Raw genomic sequence first — 24,268 nt, forward strand, 5'->3', positions numbered from 1 at the left:
GCTTCCAGACTGTGTGAGGAAGACCCAGTGTGCAAGCACTTGCCACACAGCTTGACCAGGAGAACTGGTGTCAGGGAATGAAAGCTGAATGGGCATTCTTAGAGGCTTAATCCTCTTGAGTTAAAAGCTGAGGGTCATTTTCACATGGGGCTAAGGAGATGAGTTTTGTCACGATGGGCACATGGGGTGGGAGAGTGCTGGTGGGGTGATAGACACGGGACTCTGGCCTGAATCAACGACTATTAGGGAAACTCAGCATCCCAATTTTTATTTATTAGTTTGACAAAATAAATGTCCACTGTGTGCCAGACTCTGTGTTGGGTGCTGGATTTGATGACATTTAACATCAGCTCTGTCACTAACTAAAATGAAGTGCTGAAAGGTAACTCAGTGGGAATACAATTAAAACTGCTGGTGTGGAGACCTGCAGTATGGGCATGAGAGTGGCCCACCCAGAGGTGTTCTTCTATGGTCTTGCGAAGCATCAGTACTCCTGTCTGAGTGTTTCTGGCTCACACTGGTCATAGAGGCAGTGTGTTCGTTTGCCCTACTGCCAGAAATGCTGCACTCACAGAAACCACATTTGGGAAGCTCCCCAGAAAGGCGAGGTGAGGGAAGGCTTTGTTCCTCCTCGTTCTCCAGAGCATCCCTGCAGAACTCGTCTTGTTATGACACATACTTGTGCTTGGTTGAGCCAACCATCTTGGTGCTCGTGCCGGGCTGGTGAGAGGAAAGAGCAGCCTGCAGAAGGAGTTTCAATCCAAAAGTTGGAGTGCAATTCCAAGTTGAAACACAGGCCACACAGCTTAAGAGGACAAGGCCTCTCAGAGGATCTGTTTCACCACTGCAGGGATGAAGTTACTGATGTTTAGCCTACAGGACCAGTGTGAAGATCATAAATGCTGGGGGTTTCCTGAGGGTAACAACCAGGCCTCTTCTGACCCTGGTATCCCAGGATGCAGCCCAAGAAAAGGAGTGATAACAGGTGAATGATATGTCAGTTATCATACAGGAGACTACAGATTCATAGACATCAGAGTTGACCTAGATTTCTAACTGGACACTTCAGTGAGAACAGCCAGACAAAAGGGGTAGATGATGGTAACAAGCTGGCCCTGAGGTGCAGGTGCAGGTGCAGGTGCAGGTGCAAGAATTCACATGCTGGCTGTGGGTGTGGGCGTGTGACAGGAGCCAGTCCTTTGTGAATTGTAGCCCAGTGAACTTACAGAAGCAGGCACTTTAAGAATGAGCTCCTTGGGCTTGGGAGATCGCTCAGTGGAATAAGTGCTTGCCTGGCAAGCACTAGGTTCTAAGTTCAATCCCTGGTATCACCAAAAAAAAAAAAAAAAAAAAAAAAAGCCCCTTTCCCAAGGAGACCTGAGTTTTGGGGTGATAAGCACACAAGAAGGGAAAATATAGATACAAGAATGTTGGTGCATGTGGTTCCTTCAGCACAGAATGAGATCAGTCTTGGCAACAGAAGGAATATCAGAGGACCCAGAAACAAGAATGCTCCCCAGTCCTTTTGAGAAGCGTTCCCACACCCACCAGAGATGCTCACACCCAGCACTGCACCTGGTTCAAGCAATGTGGAGTGCACAGCTCTTCTATTTCTTCTAACCACATGCTGCAACTATGCTTAGCAGATGCTCCATCAAGTATGCAGCAGCGTCTCAGATGTGCTGTATGCTGCATGGGGTCAACAAGATCAGCCAGAGCTTGGCACAAAATGTGTATTCATTCAAGTATTTCCTGGGTGGAGTGCCACACAGCACACATTCTGGGGAATTCTGGGAAATGCCGTACTATCCAGCAGCACTGAAGAGGCAGCACCCAACGGAGTGCTGTTGCTGGGTGACCAGGTGGCCTGCAACATGCCCAGCTGGGAGCACACACTGGTCGCTGAGGATGTAAGGCCTCCTAGGCAGAGATGGGCAGCCTTGCCCAATGGGATCCCAGGAGCTATAGCTTTAGCCTTCTGGGACTCTTCTAGTGTTCTCTCACAGGGAATACTAATTGGAAGGTCCAAACATTTCCTGAAACTTCAAGTTTCCTTTTTGGTAGGTATGCATCTTTTTGGACTCAAACCATCAACTGTGTGCTCACATGGAAACTGCTGGCAGGAACTAATTAAGTGGCACCATGGGAAGTGCATACACCTGGGCTGGCCCCAGCCTGATGTGGCTCCCACTTTTAGGGGCAGCACTGCACTTGGTGCCTGGACTCCTTCCAGCTGTGTTCCCAGCCCCTGTGTCTCCAAGTTTGTTTCATGAGGTTCATTTCACCTAGATGTGCTTGGTATGGAGAGGACTGAGTACCAGCACAGTTCAAACCTCCGACATGCACAGGAGTGGTGTTACACATCACAGATGGTATGCACTGAGTGTCTTCTATCTGCTCAGCACTTTTCACACACAATCCTGTCAGGTAGAATACTTACGTTCCCTGTACAGAAGCCCACGGACTGAAGAAACAGGGCAGGAGGGGGAAGACAGTGCTAGTGGATGCCAAGCCGAGGCTCAGCTGATACATCTCCTCAACCCCAGGGAACACTTTCTGCAATATTCCTTTTCTTTGGAATATTCTAGAAGTAATACAACCACGCAAGTACAATCAGCATGTAGCTACAAACAGGAAATGCCAAGGGAACTATTAGGAGGGAGTGAGCAAATTCCATCTTAAATTGACCTATACAATTTGTCTTACTCTACCAAAAGTTCATCTCCAAATAGCCAGGCCAGACACAAAAATTTAATAAAGGATGATGGTCAAGAACTGAGAGAATGAAGCAGCTGACATAGCAACAGTACTATGGCTGACTGAGCAGAAGTGCAGGGGTCCTCAAACATGAGTTTGAGGGCAGTCGAGGAGCGGCACAGAGGGGCAAACCTGGTTGCAAGGACACAGCTGCAAAGCTCCGAGTTTACTAAGTTTCTTAGTTTGCCATATATAACAGTACAAAGTCAAACTTCTGACAACTGATGGGTTTATGATAGGTTGCTGTGATTATGAGTGCTTTTAAAATCTTAATGGTAGTACTTAGGAGGCTAAGGCAGGAGGATTACTGTGAGTTCAAGGCCAGCCTGGGCTATGAAGTGAGTTCAAGGCCTGCCTGAACTGCACAGTGAAACTCTGTCTTAAAAACACACACACACACACACACACACACACACACACACACACACACACCCCTTAATTGTAAATAGCCCTGATAACTATCCCTATACACACCATACTTCTTTGGCAAGGAGGTAAGAAAGTGAATGGCATTTGTATTAATTTTGGAGAGTGTCACCTATTTACAGAGAGAGACCAGAGAAGTAAGAATCGGCATTGGGTCACTCCCTGGTTTCTCTCCAGTAAGAATTTATAATCTTAACTGGAATCAATGCAGAGGCCATTCGATAGTTCTGCATTCAAAGGTAAATGCAAGGAGAAGGCATGTGAGTGACTTCCTGGTTATCTGTAGTTGGATATTGTCTACATTTCTCCTATTGATCAAAATAATCAAGAGAGGACCTGACAGAGTTTTCTCAAAATGAATAAAAAACATAATAAACATTGCTGTAGGAAAATGTTTAAAAGAAAAGAAAAACTCTGAATTTTGGAATGACATTTAAAATACATCATCATTGCCCTGCTATAAACTCTTTTTTTCAAATCCAGAGTTTATCAGAGAAACAAACACTAAAAGAATTAATTGTTATGCCATGCACTGCACAATGTGAGCTGCCCCTTTCTGCTGGGAACAAGAACAACACAGCACATATGCAGATGCATGCCTTTGCTCCTCGTGCAAGGGTGGAGTCACTTGTATAAATATTTAAAGTCAGACCTTTGCATTTATAATGAAGCCAGGCACCACTTTACAAAACAAGGTGCCAGTAAATTTAGATGTACAACAAACAGGGCTCTGTTCAGAATACTAATTGCTGCTGTTGATAGTCTAAACCTAAAAATCATAATGATATCATTCAAATTCCATCTAAACACACCTAACACATGTTCAGAAATCCGAATGGGTCTTGCTAAAGCTTGACTGGTGAAATTTTTAAATTACCAGACCAGCTTTATAAAGGAGGTAAAGGCAAGCTCCCTGTCTGGCATTTTTTCCTGCTCTTGTTTTTATGATGCACCTTCCACTACCAAAGCAAAGAAAGGAGTGAAGTCAGAAGCATCTCTGACCTTTGGGTTAATGACTGGGTGTCCCAGAATGGGCAAAGTGTGCTCAACAGCTGTGTGGAGGAGGCTGCAGGTGTAGACACATAAGGGCTCCAGGAGGGGCTTCCTGGATGTGGTTGTCTGCTGCTTCATTTGTGGGATGCTGGCTCGGCTGCTGTGTTCTACTTGTCCCTGCTCCAGTGTGCAACAGTAACATATGCTTGCTCTCTGAGGGCCACAAGCTGTTCACCTGGAAGGTCCTGACTATACAAGATTGAATCTGGGCTGGCAGCTGTCAGGGCGGCTGTCACCTTACCTGTGACTGGCACCTTTGAGCTCATGCTTTCTTGTTCGCTCTCATCTTCTTCTAAAAATCAAACACATTATAAAGTAAACATATTTCAAAGTTATGGAACAGATCTTTGTTATTGCACATTTGGATGGGACAAGTGAGCCTCAAATACTGGGTGCACAAACCAGCTAACTTCTCAATAGTTTCTGTGAGCAACACACAGCTGCCCTGGAAGTTGTTACAGAGCAGTAACCATCCTGTGAGAAATGTGCACGAGACTGGCATATGCAGCAGTAACGCTAAAATACCCACAATTTCTGGGTACTAAAACTGAATATTGAATTTCAGGGCACAAATTCGTTACCTAGACTTTGATAAAGTTCTATTAAAATTAAAAAGCATATATAAAATTATGGGTAAATTCTATTAAATAATTTCAAAAACCTCAAAGTACATTAGGAATCATGTGGGATCAAAATGATCTCCTGCTAAGGATTAGGCTTATCTTTCACAACTTTTAACATCTATTTCATTAGAAACTGAACAGAAGTACAGACCTACTATGAGGCTTCTCATTCTTGTTAGACTAAAAAGAACACACTACATATTTACTGGAAGGTGGTATAAAACAACTAACACATTATGTGCGTTAAAATCAGTGATGTCCTGCAGCCAGTGTTAACTAGAGGTACACGTGAGGCAGGACATCACACTGACTCTGGAAGCCTCCATGCGGTGGACAGACTCTTTAAGAGCAGTTACCTTGGTCTCTCATGTGAACACTGCTGAGCCGGAAGGCAGGTTTTGTGTCCTTTATCCCCGGACCCTCCTGCAGAATAGATGGCATGCTGCACAATGATTCATCACTGTGAGTGGCTGAGCTGGCTTCACATGCTGCTGTGATACCTTTGCTCAGTGCTGCTGCTGTCTAGAATTTCAGAGGAAGTACAAAGAAATCAAAACATAGCATAAGAACATTCTCCTTAGTCTCAAAGATTTAGACTTCAAATATCATTTTAGGTTATGCTTTACTTAAGATTTAGTTTGTTTCCTAACATTAACTGAAATTAAAATATCCTCAAGATAAAATATCATCTGGTCTTATCTAGCATAATTTAATTCTTTATAACACTTTAAACTCATAAGAAGGTATTCTTTTGACTGAACCTACAGAAGTCCATGTACGCATGGTGACTGGCTTTGTTCATCTGTGTTGGTCTGCCCTCCCTCCAATACACACAGAACTCAGGCCCCGAGATCTCTTTTCTGAAGGAGCATGAATTCTATTTGTAACACAGAGTTGGTTGGGACTAAGAAACAAATCTGGGAAGATGTGACCTTGCCCTAAACTCCTAGAACTGACCTCTGAGCTTCCCCCAAAAGGGAACACTGAAGACAAACTTGGTGGCTGAGGCATACACATAGCAGAAAACCATGGCTGAGCCTACTACTCTTGACAGGCAAGGATTAAGGCAGCCAGTGTTCCACCCTGAAGTCCAGTGAGCAGGGGACCCTGCCTACCATGCTACCTATTATTTGCATAGTGCCACAGGCTGGCCTGTCCCAACTTACATGCAGGAGACAGATTTATCACTGCCAACTTAAGAGGTGAGGAAACAGTGTCACTTCTCAGACCAGCTGAGAACCCAGGTCTTTCAAATTCCAGGTCTGTACCTTTCCCTCAAGACATAAAAATAGGCAGAAAATGAGGGTTAACAGCCACCAAGCACACTGTCTCACTGCCAGAATGTATGTCTTCCTGTCTTCCTTTCTCTTTCTTTTCTTTTCTTTTCTTTTCTTTTCTTTTCTTTTCTTTTCTTTTCTTTCTTTCTTTCTTTTTTTCTGGTGGAACCGGGGATTGAACTCAGCCCTGGCAAGTGCTTATTCTACTCAGCTATCTCCCCAGCCCCAAAGCAAATGCTGTTCAGTTTTGTTTTATTTTATTTTATTTATTTTTTTTGGTGGAACCAGGGATTGAACTCAGGCCCTTGCACTTGCCAGGCAAGTGCTTATTCTACTGAGCCATCTCCCTGGCCCCCTTTCCTTTCAATTTCTGTTCAAAAGCAGAGTTAAAGAGGACACTGCTATGAATAATGGTGGAGTATACAGGGCAGTGATCAGCCCACCCTGTGAGAAATGCAATACAGCAAAGCCAGAGGCGGTCTGTAATCTACAATTTCTTGAATGACTATGACAGGGAGAAGTAGCACCTTGCCTGTGATTTATCAGAGAAAGTGGATATGCTGAGGAAGAAGCACTGAGGCAGAGCATAGGAGCCTGGCTTGGTACATGTAACTTTGCAACTCCCTCAGCCCTGACCTCCTACAAGACACTTGCCCTCTCCCCTTCTTGGGGAGAGAGCCTGTGGGCCTCATGGACCATTCTAGCAGTTGGAGTAGCTGGTTTAGGATGGTGGTGGGGGTTAAAGTTTTAACCCTTGGCCAAAGATTGGCATCAAGTTAGCCCTTCAGCCTGAGCCTCATGCAGCCCAGTGGTAATGACTCTGTTGAGATGAGCTGCTGTTTCCCCTTTCCTGCAGACTGGACTCCCATACCCGAGGCTGCTTCCCGGAGCCCAGGCCAAAGCTGGCTCCCATTATGGCTTATTCTCCTCTTCCCTGCTGCTTATATACATTTGCACTGTGCCTGCCCCCGGACACTGCCCAGGGAGAGTAAGTAATGTAGACAAGAACCCCTTGATATGCCAGCCTTCAACTGCCAGTGTGCCTCGTCACTGTCCTGGGGGGGGGGGTGTCTCTCTCTATCATAATCCAGTCTGTCTGTGCCCAATAATCCTGGGTGCATGAAAAGCATTTTATAATATAAACAGAAAGAATTGGCCTAAATCCCACAGTGTCTCAGTTACTTTTCTCTTATTGCTGGGACAAAATACCCAACATCCAAAATGAATGAAGGAAAGGTTTATTTAGTGCATAGTTTGTGGAGGTTTCAGTCCATAATTAGCTGGCTCCAAGGCAGAGTGGCACATGGTAGAGAACAGCTGTTTAGGGTGGTGGCAAAGAGCAAAAAGCAAAGGGAGGAACAGCAGCTGTGGCAGCTAGCCAGCCTCTCTCCCCTCCTTACACTGTAATTAGTATATTACCTGCCCCAAGGTAGGTGCAGCACCCACACCTGTAACAGTCTGTCACAAACTCAATGCAGCCAACCCATGACTGCATGAGGTTTTGGGGCGACACTTAGTCACAAACCATTACAACAGTGAAAGCTGTAATTTTCATTTCCTGAGGTTTAGCACTTATTCACATATCCTGAGTAAACAATGTAAGAAGTAATTTCTTCACATGCCATCTTAATCACTGTTTAAATAAGATTTTAAAGAATAAAACTGTCAAAAAGACTAAAGCTCTTCATACATTCTACCATTGAATTTGCAGATTATGTAAAGATTCATAGGTTTGTACACAATTTAAAATAAATAACTTTCCTCCTCTGACTGTTAAAACTGTTGCGGACTATCAGTGACTCATATCACATTTCCTAGTCCCCTGTATAAATTAACCAGGATCAAACTGGAGTCATTTACACTAAGGCAACAAGTTGTAGTCAGGAGGCCATGAAGGAAAAGCCCTCCTGCACGAATGCCTACAACAGGATCTGAGCAAGACATTCCTCAAAGTTGTACTTCTCTAGATAAGCTACTTGCAACATTCCATGGGAGTTGCCTGCCCAAGCATGCCTGTCTAACGACAGTGCCCGAGCCAAGGGCAAGGCTTACAACAAGATCCTGTAATGAGTATCTCTGTTCAAGGTAGCTGGCATGGACACCTCCTTTTGTTAATGTTCCTCTGTTGTGAAAGCTTCCCCTTTGCTCCCAGCCCTAGGAGGCCTCTCTGGACAACCAAGCACATATATCCATGACCACAAATCACCGGCAGTCCCAATAAGTCGGCTTGGGACAGCTGGTCTCCAAGACACTCCAAGAGTGTCTTGTTTTAGACTGACACTCTCAACAGTGACACACAGTTAATCTCACTCTTATGTACATCCATTTGCTACCTGACCTATTTTTACTTGAGTTGAATTTGAACTGTCTCAGAATTTAGAACACACAATAGAATATCACAATAATCCTGCAAAAATATTTCCACCACTGCCACCACTTGTTCTGTGCTGAGCACTCTTTTCTGAGATGAGGGAGTAACCTGGTAAGCAGAATACTCTGCCAATTTCATTTATTTTGTACATTTGACACCATTTATCTTCATATCTTCACTATTCAATAATCATCTTTGGATCTCCAGGCTTTCTCTTTCTTTTTTGATTGAAACATTATAAAGGATTTTTCTTTCTTTCCTATTTTAGGAAAGGATCTACAGGGTGTTCAGGGTCTCACTGCTAGATCAGACACGTAGTGATCTGCCTGTTTACAGCCTCCCAAGAGCTGGGACTACAGGCTGGTGCCACCACACCCAGTCTCAATTGCCATCTCAGCATGTCCCTGGGGTGGGGTTGGCATGACAGGCCCAGGGATCAAATCCCTGGCCCCTGTGCCACCTTGCAGACCCTTTAATCTGCTGAGCTATTTGGCTGACCCTAGAACTCATCTCTTAAAATAATTCTATAGACAACTTTTCAAAGATAATATATATAGAGAGAGAGGAGGGGAGGGAGGGAGACGGAGAGAGACACAGAGAGAGACAGAGAGACAGAGAGGGAGGGAGGGAGAGAGAGAGCATGAAGTGAGCAGATTGTCAAACTGCAACATGAGGATGGTTGGCTCAACTCTCCTGGACCACTGAGCCCACAGAGAGAAGGTAGTGGATCTGTCCTGGGGCCCTCTGCAAAGCAGCCCACAATCACAATATACATTCACAGCAAGCAGCAGATAATGGACAAGTGAGACAGAAATAAGTCAGCCTCAGATAAGAAGCTGTCAAACAAGGTTTTAGTTAAAAACCACTTCTTCAGAGTCAGGAAAAACATCAGTGACACATCCTCAGGATGCACTGTTTGCAGATGTTCCAGAACTGAGTAATTCTAATGAAGCCCCAAGCTGAAGAGGCTTGTCTAAAAGTTCAGGCACTTACTCTACCTGCAAAGTGAAGAGAAGAGTTAAGAAGCTTTTTTTTTTTTTTTTTTTTTTTTTACATATTGCATGCTGTACACAAAGCTCAGCCTCTGAAAATACCTCCAGATGCCAGAGCTCCATGAGCTTTGGACACTGCCTATGAATGGACCAGTCTAACTTCTGCATTAGGAATAAAGCTTCCCTTGGAACCACAAACATCTGGATCCCAGGAAGGCAAATGAGAATGTTTCACTGTTCTTGGCGGGATGAAGCCTCATCGAGACCAACAAAGAATCTCTCAATGTTCTGCCACCCCCTGCCCAGGAGACAGGGCACAGAAACAGTTGCCAGAGCACAGTCCACAGAAGGGCTGATGCTGGCACTGCTGCATCTCACACCTGATGGCAGGTCAGCCACTGCATGAATTATACTTGGTAGGATTCCCAGACTCGTAGCATCAAGTCCACTTGAATTTCCCTCACAGCTCATTCACACATAGATCCTGTTACAGTAGAACCATATCTACATATAGTAGAACGATAAAAGACATCTAGGCTCTTGATTTATATGCAGACATTTGTCAATTATGATATTTAAATGCATAGACAGATGAAGCTATTAATGGAAAAGATATTGTGTCTAAAACACTATTGAGAAAAATGAGAGGCAAAGTCAAGCTGTTAAAAAGGCTGCAACAAAACATAAATTTGAAAAGTTCATACAAATCAATAAAAAAAACTCTTACTTACCTAATAGAATTGGTAAATCATGAAAGAAGAAATTCAAATGGCTCACAAATAGGTAGGAAACAAATTTGACCTGAATTTTAACAAAAAGGCCAAATGAACAAAAAAGATTGGATGTCATTTTCACCTCTCAAATTGGTTTTTAAAAAGTAAATGCCACTTTCACCCATTACTGCTAACTGTGATGACCCTTGCAGGGTGAGATTCGGTAGTACATAACAAAAACTTGGAAGATGTAGATACCTTTTGACCTAATAATTCTATACCTGGGAACTCATTCTGAGGAAATACCAGGGATATCGGGAAAAGTGAATTGCACACATGTTCTCTAAAACTTCCATTCTGGAGGAAAAAGAGAATACATTTAAATGTCTGATAGGCAGCTAGTTGAATTGAGATTGCATAAACCCAAAGGAAGCAAGGGAGGAATGCAAACAATGGCAGGACCACATGCTAAGTGAAGGAGAGGGTGGGATTTTAATCCATGAAGTCATTAAAAGAAAGGAGAAAATGTTGTTCTGAGCCGGCAAATGAGTATTTAGAAACTAACAAGATAGCTGATCATTAGGGGACCAGCTTTGGGGTGAACAAAATCAGCATGCTCATGGCAGGGGACAGGTCCTGGTCCACCCTAAGTGACATTAGCAGGCTACTCACTGTGCCCAAGGTCTGCTGGGTATAAACAGATAGCACTTTGGAAAAAGGGAATATGATGCCACTTAGTATTTTAATAAAGTACCCAAATAATTTTTTTTCACATAAAGTAATTACAAATTTCTCTGAATTAAAAGCATGTGACTCAATTATGTAATTGCACAATAGGCTGTGCGGGCACTGCTGGCTCTCACCTGTCTCGAGGGGATGTATTCTGAGTTTCAGCAGCTTTGATGATGTGTTTACTCAAGAGAAGGGGCTGACAGCACCGGGGCCCACAGGTAAACATCATCTACATGTGGCTGTTTAATTAGCCATTTACTTGAGAGATCAAAGTAAATATTTCTGAGCTTCATGAGACTCTGAAGCAAAAAATTCACAATAGAAATTTCTCAAATTCTGAAAATAACTTACTTTTAAGAGTTTATATAATAAGTGATATTTAATCTGCAATCTTTACTAAAATCTATATCTTTTTAAAACACAGAAATGACTTAAAGATACTTTATTTTGCTCATCATACAAGGATGATGTGGGCTGGGGCTGTTGCTTAGCAGTAGAGGTTATGCATAGCATGTGTGAGACCCTGGGTTCAATCCCTAGGAACATGTACATGCGTGCATATACACAACTGCACATACATGCAGGCACAAATCCACACAGGCGCATACACACACAGGTGTATGTACACATACGTGCACACACATGCAGATGCACATCCACATAGGCACGTGCACACACACAGGCACACACACACAGGATGGTGGGTTTTGGACCCATAAAAGCATCTGAGCCCAAGGTGCACATGGCTGGCCCCATTTCTCTCATTTTGGGAACACTGTGTTTTGCACTTGTGTTTTCTTTAGCCCTGCCTAAATGGGTGAGAAACCACATTCACTTCCACTTTGAAGCACAGATTTTGCCATTAGTATTGGTCACCCCACTGGGGGAGGCAGCACATCATTTGATTCATTAGTTATTCACTGGGCAGCTCTCTTCCTGACTAAAAATAGAGGTATTACTTGAGAAATTATGAGTAGACTTGTTGTTTAGACCTTGGAACATGTTTTCTAAATTATAAATAACCTAAGGGCTTCCCTAAGAAAAAGATGATCAGATAGGAACTGGCAGCCAACTAACACTTGCTCCCTCCTTCACACAGCTGAGAAGTGCACTCAGAATGCACAAGAATAGAACAGAATATTGCAAAATAGTGCTGAAGAAAATGGACAATAAAACCTGAAACAGTCTCCTTCTTCAGATCTATATTAGTCTACAAAGATCCAACAGGTCTAAAAAAGCACAGGTTCTTTCTTCCTCAAGCACATTATTTGAAAATGACCCCGTATCTTAACAAAACAAAGTGATGGACTACTTATTTAGTCACACACTCTGACAAAATGAAAATGCTTGGGAGAATCGACACAAGCCGGTTTGAAGAGAGGCTGGGATGGTGGGAGGCAGGGGGGGCGGCATCTGTACCCTCAATGTTTCAGTTCCTTTCAGTGCTGTCCTTTCAGCACATGCCTTCTCCCAGGGACAGTAAGCACTAGGATGAATCTGAGTGTGGACTGCTGGCTGCTCTCCTGTGCCTTCCTTGGGAATTTGCCCCACTGTTACCTTTTCTGTTTAATACATTCACACTCTCCTCCTGCACCAGCTCCTGAGTCAGAGTGTCCCTTTCCCTTGCCTGATTCATGGCAGGGCTGGCTCCTGCCAAATCAGAGATGACATACCCTAGGAGTTGCAGAGCTCATGTCCAGCAGCTTTCCAAAACCTATTAGACTAAACAGTGTCCCCCTTCCAGAGTCAGCATGATCCCCAGTAGGACCAAGATTACCTTAGGCTCTTTCTCACCAACAGGACAAGAGCCCTAACCGGGGCTCTGTTGCCTGGGTAGACACTGTGTTTCCCCGCCTGCCCTCTGGCTTTTAATTGCCCATCACTGTTGTGCCAGTGCTCTTCAACTTTTATCCTGTCAAATGCCTGTGGCCAAGGGCCCCTCACATGTCCCTGTGCTCCCTCTACCCTCGTGCCTGCCTCAGTGCTGCTCCAGGTGGCCTGGCCCCCTTCCCGTGGGACCCATGTTCTTGGATATTCCTTCATTGCAAGCACCTGGTATGTCATCCTTAGGAAGCAGGGACCACATTTTAGTTACAATGGAATCTCCACACTAATGGTTGATTGGTTCTGGGAAACATGATGAGTACAAAAGTGACAAGTACCAAATAAATTGTTTTGGCTGGAACAGGAGCAAGTCCCAAGGCAATCGACATCTGCAAGTTCTAACTTGTGCATCAAGTATCAGGACAAGACTGTCACATCAAAATGCACTGAGGACCACGTTAGTGAGTTTAACGAAGTTGAGTACCAGGGTATAGCTGAATTTATTCCCTTCAAATGGCTCTGTGCTGCTATCTGTGTAGGGAGATGGATGGATATATATCTGCTGAAATAACATGAATGACCTTATATCATTTTGCAGTGCTTTTTAGAGTTGACAGAAAACCATACATTTACAAGTTCCCCAGAAAATACTTGGTAGGTACTGCTGGGATCAATCAGGTCACTGCTCGGATCTGAATTAGCAGTCAGGATTCCCTCACAAAACATTAGGCAAAAGGACTAAGATAAGAAAGTTAAACCAATCCTGAAGGCTTACTTATCACTTTTTCAAATATGTCAATAATTCTTGAGAATATATTATTTCTTCAACTGGGTTAACATATAATCTTGAAATTTATCCTTTAAAAAAATAAAAATTTCTGACTTTTGACCCCTTGTCCACACTTTGGACTAAATAAAGAGCTGAGCCACCTACTTCTTGGTGGAGAGGCTGGTCACATTCTTTCAGGCTGGTGGCAGGCTTGCTGGATGGTGTGCTCAGGAAGCCAAGGCCTGAGGCCTGTTCAGATCTGTGAGACAGAAGCAGGAAATGCATCACACATTTACAGTACTGGGCGACTTATAACAGTGCCATATTTCTAAAGAACTTACAGCCTAGTTGGAAGAAAGAAGCTTATCCAGAGAAGTCTGCAACCTAACATATTCTGGACTATAGAAAATTTGAACCCAAATATCATTTTTTAAGCTGTTAAATATTTTTTGGTAATAATTTCATTACTAAATGGGCATTTTCCACTTTGGCTGACAGAGAATCCCCTGGGGAGCTTTATGATGCCTGGGTACCTAATCTTCCTGAAGAGGCTCATGGAAGTACTGCCCCACACTGGTGTGTTCACAGTGAATCTCAAGGGGAAGCACTGTGTCTCTCTGGTCAGCCTCCTAAACTTAAGGAAAAAAAAAATCACATCATCATTTCAAATACAGGATTTTTATTACCCCTTTACAATGACCTACTTAGTTGAAAAGTAAGTTTTGATTGCTATTCAGACTATGATATTTACTATAAGCAAGGGAACAATTTCCTGGTTGCAGGAGATGTACAAGATGAGCCTGCAACATTCACTGACCCTGAAAAGAAGGAGGGCTCCAGAGCTGCTGAGTCCTGTCAAGTGGACCTGGGGACTCTCTTGAGAGGAATCTTAGCTACAGATGCACAATTTTAGCAGCAAAATAACAACAACAACAATAATAATAATTGCAAAGGCCTAAAACACAGCTAGTTCATGAGTTTGATTTTTTAAAATGAATAAAATAAATAAAACTTAAAAAATAAAAAATACTTTAAATATAATTTTAAAAAGGAAAGAAACTTTGTCACATAGTATAACATGGATGAATCTTGATGACATTATGCTATGTAAAATAAGCTACAGACAGAAAAGAAAATGCCTTACGTCTGGGCATCAACAAAGTGCCCAAAGTAGGACACCTATGGAGACAGGAATGGGAAAGGGGTCAGGGAGGAAAAATTAGGAAGATGCTTAATGGACAGAATTTCCGTTTCATAAGATGAAAAAATTTTACAGATTTGCTGAACAACAATGTGAATATACTTAACACTACTGAAATGCACCGTTAACAATGATGCATGGTTGGGATGGTGGTGGTTGAGGCAGGAGAATCAAAAGATCATCAAGTCTGTGCAACTTAGCTTCTTAGTGAGTCTCACTTCTAAATAAGAAATAAAAAGGGGCTGTGGATGTAACTCTGTGTCGAGGCATTGGATTGAATCCCCAGTACTATATACAGTAAATTTTCTTATGTGTTTATCACTAAACAAACTTTCACAGGCTACTAAGGCAAAACTTTTGGAAGCTGTTTGGGTAAAACTTATTCTGAAAAATGGTCTGCTAAGGAGTTAAATCAAGCATCTATAGTTCAAAAAACCCACCTGCATTTCATAGTTTTAAGTAGCTGATGAGTAAATGTTCCTTCAAGAAGTGCAGAAGAATAGTCAAGCTGAGAAAGGAAGATTAATGAACAGATCTAGGAAATGATCCCATCTGTGCAAAGTGCGTAAGGGAACACCTCATGCAGGAGGCGCCAGTCTCCAGGGCATCACCTATAGGCAGGCTCTGTGTCACTGACCTCAGGCTGATCACATCATGTGCTGCCTGAGCAGATGCCAGTGGACAGCAGCACCACTGTGACATTCTGCTGCCAAAACCCTGGACCAGAAGAGGAACACACATCTGGATCTAAGCAGCAGGTTACAGTACCAAGCAGGAGAGAAGAGCTGGTCAAACAACACCACGTGTACACAACCAGCCAAAGCCAACATGGAATACTCCAGGATGGTGCTCTAACTCCTTCAACAAACCAATGCTATGAAGAAATGGAGGGAAGGAATACCATAAAACTAAGAGATTTTAGGAGACCCACTGACTACCTGTGTTATGTGGACCTTATTTGGATCCTGATTCAAGTAAAACAAATGTGAAAGGACATGAATCAGGCATTAGATAAATTAATATCTAATTAGGTAACAATACCTCAAGAATTCTGTTAAAAGGCACATTAAAATTTTATATGTTGGAGATACAAGGACTTGTAAGCAAAATGGTATGTTGACTGATTTAAACCATCCCCCAAAATGTACAGGTTGAGGGAAAGAGATAAGACTGGCAAAATGTGGGTAGCCAGTAGGGCCTGACTGACATGTACAGAGGGCTTCGAAGGTTTAAAAGTCTTCAAAGTATAAGAGAACTTGAAAGTACAAAGTTGAAAAATGTACATTAATACCTGCCACTCTGACACCTAGAATGCGAGATGGAGGATGGCTAGACAGACATGTACAGGAGTGTCGTGAAACACCCATGGCGGAATGCCCTGGGCGGCAGATATTCATGGGATGGTTTCTCTTGCTTATTTTTACCTTTCACATTTTTTGAAATAAAATGTTTAGAAAGTTTAAGGATATAGCTCAAGTGGTAGAGAACCCACCTAGCACATGGATTCCCAGGAATAAGGAAACAAAAACAAGAAACAAACGTTTGGAGAAAAAAAATAAGCTTAGGTGCAATTCAGAATCTTCTTCAATAAATTTTAATTTCTATAATATTTGCCTGACCCAACCTTAGTTTTTCCCATAATCTGAATAAAGTAGATGAGTCATTGGAGCCCCCTATCTGATTCAAAGTTTCCAAGGATGATTCTAAGGCTTCGGACTCCTTTGATGAAAAGCCCTGTAACAATCTGCTTTTCCTTCTTCCAACCATTCTACAGCAATGCAAAACTAACACCTGGGTCCTCTGTTCCGACTCTGCATCCACTACTTGGGGTCTCCTAGTTCTCTCTACGGGAAAATGCCTTGGCTGCTTGCCAGTAAATTCTAGTCAATTCAGTGAGTATTTTTCTTCAGTAGGTAAATCAATTGTGTTTCTAGCTGGGAAGCAAGATTAGTGGAGATTAAACGATTAAAATTAGTTAGGTGAATGAACTGATGAGAGAACAGTCTCTGGTGACAAATACAATCGATTTGCTGAAGAGATGGAGCCAAGGTGGAACTCTAGTTACTATCACTCCAGCCAATAGCAACTGCTCTTCGGGTTCTGGCATGAGAGAACTAGCTTAGGTTTTCTCTAATTACTGTGTCTATTTCTCACAAAAGAGCAAAATCAGTAGCCAAGAGATAAAGAAAGCATGCATTCTGGATCTGTGAGGGCTGCATAGCTAAGCCATGCCCCACTGGACAGAGCCCAGCTTTTCCCAGACAGGGCTGTCCCTGAACAGGGTCCCACCCAAAGGCTCTGGAAACCAAACAAATCAGGAAATCTGCAAAGGGATAAAAGATTTTAAGGAGATTTTTTCTCTTTTGTAGACTTTATCACTGGAAAACCTGTAACATCAGTATCACAGAAAAAAAAAAGGAGTTTGGTGTCAGATAACTAATTGACATAATATCACCTGTAATTTAATATATACTAAAATACCTTTAAGTTGTCTATAATTAATTTTATATATCTGAAATGATTTCTATCAGAAACTACAACTAAAATGTCTTAGTATTTCCTAACTACAACTGATTTACAACAGACTTGTAATTTCAAATTATCTTCTTGGAGGAACTTTTATTCATCAGCTACTCATAAGTTTTTTTTTTTTTAACTACATAGTCAGCATAAATACTTAATTTAATCCCTTGGCAGACTATTTTTCAGAATAAGCGTTTACCCAAACAACTTTCAAAAATTTTGTCTTAGTAGTGTGTAAAAGTTTATTTTAAATTATTTTGTTGGGCTCGCCAAATAGCTCAGCAGATTAGGGGCCAGGGGATCCACCCCCAGGCCTGCGGTGTTGGCCCCACCCCTGGGGTGCACTGAGAAGGCAATTGAGACTGGGCTTGGTGGTGCGCACCTGTAATCCCAGCTCTTGGGAGGCTGCAAACAGGCGGATCCCTAGGAGTCCAATCTAGTAGTGAGACCCTGAACACCCTGTAGACCTTTCCCTAAAATTTTTTTTAAAAAAATTGTTTTAAATCAGACAAAATAATAAATGTCTTGAATACAGGTAGGATAAAGTTTTTATGTACTATATTTCAAACAATACAAAGCGATTCAATTTTTCAGCATGAATATAAAAGCATAATTATTTTGAAAATAGCTACTAATAGAGATAATTAGTTGCACCTGGAAAAAATATAACAATTGATGAGTGTCTTATTATGTTTTCCACATATGATAAAACTACTTAACGTTAAATGTTTCCTGAAAGCAATAATGAACAAAACTTTTTAAATCAACTACCTAAATGATATGAATCATATTTTAATAGCTCATCATTGTCTAAAACAATGCCTCCTACCTAATAATAGCATGCTCTTCCTATGAAGGTCTCTGAACACTTAATCCTTGGTGAAGCATAAATCAATAATGCTGTCAGCAGTAGGTTTCTCCTTTTTTTCTCTTATGAGGTTCCATTTTGTGAACAGGAATGGAGAAAGTGCTTGGACTATTTTCTAGGTGAGCACAGACTGGGGCAGGTGTCCAGCTGCACAGATATGGTGAGAAACAAATGTGGCTGCCAGTGTTGGCTCAGGGGTGGACAGAGGGTTGCAGCACCACACGCGCCCCTATTTCACAGCCTGCAAGGACAACCTCTTCACTCATTCCACCTCCCTCTGCCCCTGGCTGAGATCAGAATTCTGTCATCAGAGTTATTAATTATTGAAGAACAAAAGTAGGCCATTGTTTCTGAGCCAGTGTTTCTGGAATGGTTTATCAAGTTGCCAGGGGCACACTTATACAAAACTGCACCTCTGGTGACTGCATACAAAGCAGTTCTCATTATGACAGAGCATAGTGTAGATAGATGTCGTTCCTGACTTCTTGATCTGGCTTTAAAATGTGACTGTGGTGAAGAAATGGTATTAAAGACCCAGATTATTTATTTTTAAAATTTGCATCAGTCATATAAAAGGAAGGCTGTATGACCTAATGGAAGGCTGATTTGTATATAACTGTAGGTCAATGGCATGTACAATGCTACCTTGCACCATGGAAATCAATGCTCAGTTATGAATAGGGAGAAACTCCAGAAACTGTTAGTGAAGCAGGTGTAGACATCACATCTTATCACCCACAATCCAGTCGGGCAGCCTGGGCTAACAGTCACACAACCAATCTCCAGGACAACAAATCAGTTTATGCCTAGGATTTCAAATGCACTGATGCTTTTGAGTGTACACTGTAACTGTAGCTCATGCCAAACAGTATATTATCAGACAGAACACTGAGAAAGAAATGGGAGATTGCTTTACAGAGCCTTGCAATATGGAATCACCAAAATGACCAATGCAGCTCAGGAAGACTCCTCCCCCACCTCACAAATGAGTAACTTAAAATTGGCCTTTTGATTCTGCACAACAAAAACAGAAGTTGAGAAGCTTCTGAGTAGAATGGGCATTACCAGCATCCTCCAGGGTTCAGACAACATCTGTGTGGATGAAGGAGGTAATGTAAAACAGAACCACTTGCAGGGCCCAGTGGCATATGTCTGTAATCCTAGCACCCTATGAGGCTGAGACAGGAGGATTTCGAGTTCAAATCAGCCTGGAGATCTCAATAAGACCATGAAAAGAGCTGAAAATATAGCTCAGGGGAGAGACCTTAGGCTTAATCCCCAGTACTGCATAAATTAAACAAATGAGTAAACAAATGAATAAATAAGAATCCACCTAAGACAGTAAATTTGCTTGTGTCAAGGTCTCTGTTCAGTGACTGATCCCAACTCCTATACACTTCATCTTGGGACTCCACTACATATCAGACATAAGCTGAATTTGACTCTGAAGGAAGACCATTGCCCTCCCTACCTACATCACTGACATGAATGTTAGAGAGTGCTGAGGATGTAAACTGGCCAGACCTGGAGCTGTACACTCAGTCTGGCAAGGCCCCATCAGATGGGCTTTCTTAGGGAAGCGTCTCCTGACTGGGGATGGTGGGCTTCCTGCCAGTAAGCCATGTGGCTGTAGTCAGTGGCTGCATGCCTCGAATAGTCTGAGTGATGCAATGCATCTGTACAACATGACCTCAGCATCTACTGGGCCCTAGCACTGGACAAACCACCATACACTGCTCTGTAACTCAGCCACCCAGATGCCACAAAGCTCCTCAGGTCACAATGAGAAACTCAGGCCACCTATAGGTTGGTAGAGAGTATGAACTGATTTCTGACTGGCCCAGGACGGTGTCCAAGTGCCTTGGCCCACAGGTGCCAGGTACCCTGCAAACTGCTAGCCATCTCCCACACCAGATTTGCAGATACTTGAGGTATGGCCTGGACTGGTGACTCTCAAACTGCAGGGTGCAGAGCTCACTCAGGGTTTATGGACACCCAGATGCTTGACAGCCACCCTCCAAGGACCTGAGTCAGGAGGTCTTGAGAGGGGTTGCAAGGGATCCAGAGAGGTCTTGAGTAGTTTGGAGTGCATTTGAGAGCATGTTCCCAGCAAGTTGGCACAACTTGTTGGTGCCACTGAGACCAGAGATCTCACCAGTTTCAGATTGGGGGTACATATCTAGGGTGACCTGGGAAATCAGAGAGCCCACCTGGGCCTGGACCTGCCACCGAGGACCTCCTCTGGCCGGTGGTTCTGCTGAACACAGCCTGGGATGCTCACCAGGATGGGTTAACACACCAAAGGCTACCATCTCTGCCCTCAACCACCCAACTCTTAAGTGTAAGTGTGGCCCATGTGTCTCAAACATCGCTATAGCAGGCAGGTGCCCAGGACGTGAGTCCACTTAACAATGAGAAATAAATACTGTACATTTATAAAAAGACAGATGGGACAGACAAAAAAGTTACACCAATGAACCACAAGTGTCACCCTGTGCTGGCAGTGTGGACTAGAGTTCTGACACATCACAATTTTTTTTGATCTTGAAGAACTAGGAACAAGAATGGTTCACACAAAGCAGTAATTTCACACCAGTGACAGGGACCAGCTTTTTATTGCTGCAACAACAGCTGGGGTCTGGGGAGCTGGAGAAGGACAGCTGCTTTGCAGGTCTCAAGGTCTTCTTCTCCAGGAATGTCACTGTGATTACAGAGCTTATAAAATAAAACAGGTGCTGCCGGAGATGTTTATTTAAGCACAGAGCACTAGTTTCTAGCATCTATGGTGGCTTTTCCTGGTTTATTGAAACATATCTGTAATATAATCTAGACATAAAATGCAGCAACTATACCATCTCTGAATGAAGATGTAAAATGAGACAGTTTAAAAACTTGTTTGTGCATTCATGGCAATTTAAAATCCACCCAAGGAAGCACCTTTTAACCCTTTGATGACTTCACTGAAGCTGGCATCCATAGCTGGGCAATCCTACCCCACATCCCACATCACTGACAGGAACCTAGCAATCTTAACAGCAGAAAAGGCTGATTTTATATTGTCAAATGTAACACAAATATCTACAACCCATATGAAATTCACTTAAATTGTCATTGCTAAGAAACTATAAGCTTAGGGCTGAGGTATAAATTGTATCGTCCTTCTAAATGTGAAGAAATGACTACTGTTTTTCTACTCAGATCCTATCCCAGCAACATTTTACTTATTTTTACTAAGAATAGAAGGATGCAGGAATAGGACAGGGGCCTACTAAGTGGGAGAACCTAAGATTGTGGGCACTGGTTTACATCAGACCATGTCACTGTGGAATGACAGTCACTGAGCAGACGGAATAGTGACTGGTTTATTTATTTATTTATTTATTTATTTATTTATTTATTTATTTATGACTGGTTTTAAAGAAATGCTGTTTGAGAATTATGTAGCTATGGCAGAAGATAGTAACAGAACAGTGTTTCTACTAAGCGGCCCTAATCACATTCATTGTTGAGAATATTCAACACATAACCCCCAAAGAAAATGAAAAGTGCATGCAAAGCAATAATCAATTTGCAGTCTTTCTTATGAGTAACAGGGGTGTGGTTGGGAGTCTCTTTGTTAGTTGATGTCTGATAGCAGGAGAGAGGAGTCAGTCAGGTGGAAGGTATGGAGCCGCAGTCTCTGTTCACCTTTCTCTCTATTCCAGCTGAAGCAGGCCTCTATATGACAGGAAATACAAATGGGCCAACCAGATTCCAGCCCTGCTCTGACACTGGTCTCCCTTGCTGATGCTCTACTTTAGCCTGGACTCCTAGTCTTTGGGGCCATATCTTATGCTGGGCCCTTCACCCTGCAGCTCTGTGGCTGAAACCCTCTGGAGCTCAGGTCTGTCTGGCTTGCTGGACCCATGTCTATCTAGGCACAGTCTGACCTGATTATTCATGAAAGACTCCTGATCTTCCTCAGTGCGCTATCAGGCATGTGGCCAGCAAGCAGACTTAGGAATTTCCCCATCTGCAGTCCTAGTTACCAATGAGAAAGACTTCACAAATGAACACACTGCTTCTGCAAATGATCTTCATTTTTTTCCTGCCACTCAAGTCCCAGAATACCTGCTCACAAGAAGAGGGAGACAACCCCTGAGAAGGAAGCCAGTTGGCTTGGGAGAAAGAACATACAGTCATGGTAGGGGGTTCCAGCAGGCCCTTGGAACCAGGAAGTGGAAGACAGGAAATGAGGAAGGAACTCCAGGAAGCCAGGTTCTAGTCTGGGAGGGATAGAGGGGAAGGGCAGATGGCATTTGACGCTAAGGAATGGCACAGGTGGCAGAAAAGGCAGGATAAAAGGGGTATGTGGGCTAGTGAGGGAGACAGGTTTGGCCACGTAGGGTTGCTGCTGCTGGTAACAGGCTGGTAATGAAATTAAATTCATGGGAAACTGGAGAGAATACAACTCCTGGCTTTCTGAGATGTCAGTGGTCCCTAGAAAGCAGAGGTTCTGAGAAGGCCTGCTTTCCAGGAACAGAGTTCCATGGACAGTTAGTGCGCAGCCTGAGGCATGGTCATTGAGCTTGCTAAGTGTGATGGGGAGCAAGGGAGCAGAGCAGCTTGCTAGCTGTGATACAGGCAGTGCACAGAGCGGTCACCTAATTCAGAGGTGCTGCCCGGGGTACTGGATTGGGGGCTGCAGAACCAGGGGCAAAAGCTCCACCAAAGGGCCAGCTACCCTCAGCTGCTACTGTGAAACATCTCCAGAATGCTAAGAATCTACAACTGCAGGGTTTATTCTTAAGTGATGTCTCCCAGTTTTTAAAGCTTTTTTTAAAAATTTTATTTATTTATTTGTGTGTATGTGTGTGTGTGTGTGCGCGCGCGTGGCCAGCTCAGCCCACCAGGGGGCGGGGCTGGGTGGCATGTGGTGCTGGGGGATTGAACCGTGGTCCCTGTGCTTTGCTAAGTTGCTCTAAGTAGGTGCTTTAGACCACTGAGCCATCTCACCAGCCCCTCTCCCAGTTTTTAAAACATGGCAACTAATTCAAAACAGTAAATACTGCAGTAACTACTAAGAAGCTGTTTGTGGCCTATAATAGGGCTTCCCACTCAGATAGCCTTTTGGTTCCCTTCCTGGCCAGGATGGACATTCAGTGGGCTTGAGCAGCTCTACTTTCTTTACTGAGCAGGCAAGCACCTCATGGGAGCTGGAGGCTGGCAACAGTGCTGGGGTGGGGTGTGGCGGCACAGGCCCCAGGAGGGAGCCTCTGCCAGTCTTAGAAATGGTGCTAAGAGAAGGCCAACTGGCCAGTAGTTTCATCACTCTTTTGAAATTCTCCACAGCAAATGCACCCCATTATTGCCTGCACCAGCATTCCTAAGCCTCCTCATCATCACCAGGGCAGGTCAGTGCTGGGGATCCCTGACTGTCACTATAAGACAAACAGCTAGTTCACCCTTGCTCTCTTTCAGCATGGCTGCTCTGATGTCAGGCACACTTGAACCAGCTCATCTCACTCAGGAGGTAACTGAGGAACCAGCCACATGCACAGAGGTGGGAAGGGCACAGGGCTAGTGCCCTGCATTTCCAAACCTGGTGCCTGCTGAACCCTGCTTGGCTACTCACTCTCCATGGTCTCACTGGTCTGACCCCATTCTCCTCCTTGTCCTGCTCCTGGAGCCTGGCTGCCCTCCCTCCAGCCTGGAATTCCTCCCCAGTAATGAAGTCTCTGCTGGGGAGCTTTGAGGAGCTTTATTGCTTTCTCACATCAAATTCCTTCAGTCTTTTTAATTTTTATTTATTTTTTTTATGCATCTGGTAAGGGTCTCACTACAACAGCTCAGAGTGATCCTCTTGTTTTCAGCCTCCCCAGTGCTGGGATTACAGGTGTGCACCACCAAGTCCAGTCTCAGCGCACCATGCCCAGCTCAGCGCACCCAGGAGGCAGAGCCAGCATGGCATGTGGTGCCAGAGATTGAACCCTGGTTCCTGTGCTTAGCTAAGAAGGCAGTTAGTCCACTGAGCTATCTTTTATCTAGCTGGCCCTGTTTTTTTTTTTAAACAAAGAAACAAACTTGTTAATCAAAGTGATGTACTAAAAACCCTTTCAAGTGTAAATAAAAGGTGAGCTTTCTGAGTGCCTTTTCTCCG

General features: G+C 43.5%; 1 protein-coding gene across 2 annotated transcripts in view; it reads right to left on the bottom strand.

The window, feature by feature from the left end:
* Window positions 1–24,268, bottom strand: part of Kiz (kizuna centrosomal protein) — a 105,235-nt gene that overhangs the window by 19,576 nt on the left and 61,391 nt on the right. For both annotated transcript variants that reach the window (XM_023720147.1, XM_023720148.1), the window contains 3 exons: window positions 13,703–13,796; window positions 5,216–5,381; window positions 4,478–4,528 (listed from right to left, as the gene is read on the bottom strand). In XM_023720147.1, the coding sequence (XP_023575915.1) occupies window positions 4,478–4,528; window positions 5,216–5,381; window positions 13,703–13,796 (311 nt within the window). The remainder of the gene's footprint in view (window positions 1–4,477; window positions 4,529–5,215; window positions 5,382–13,702; window positions 13,797–24,268) is intronic.

Source organism: Octodon degus, unplaced genomic scaffold (genome assembly GCF_000260255.1).
Source record: "Octodon degus isolate 3935 unplaced genomic scaffold, OctDeg1.0 scaffold00073, whole genome shotgun sequence".
Classification (NCBI taxonomy): Eukaryota; Metazoa; Chordata; class Mammalia; order Rodentia; family Octodontidae; genus Octodon; species Octodon degus.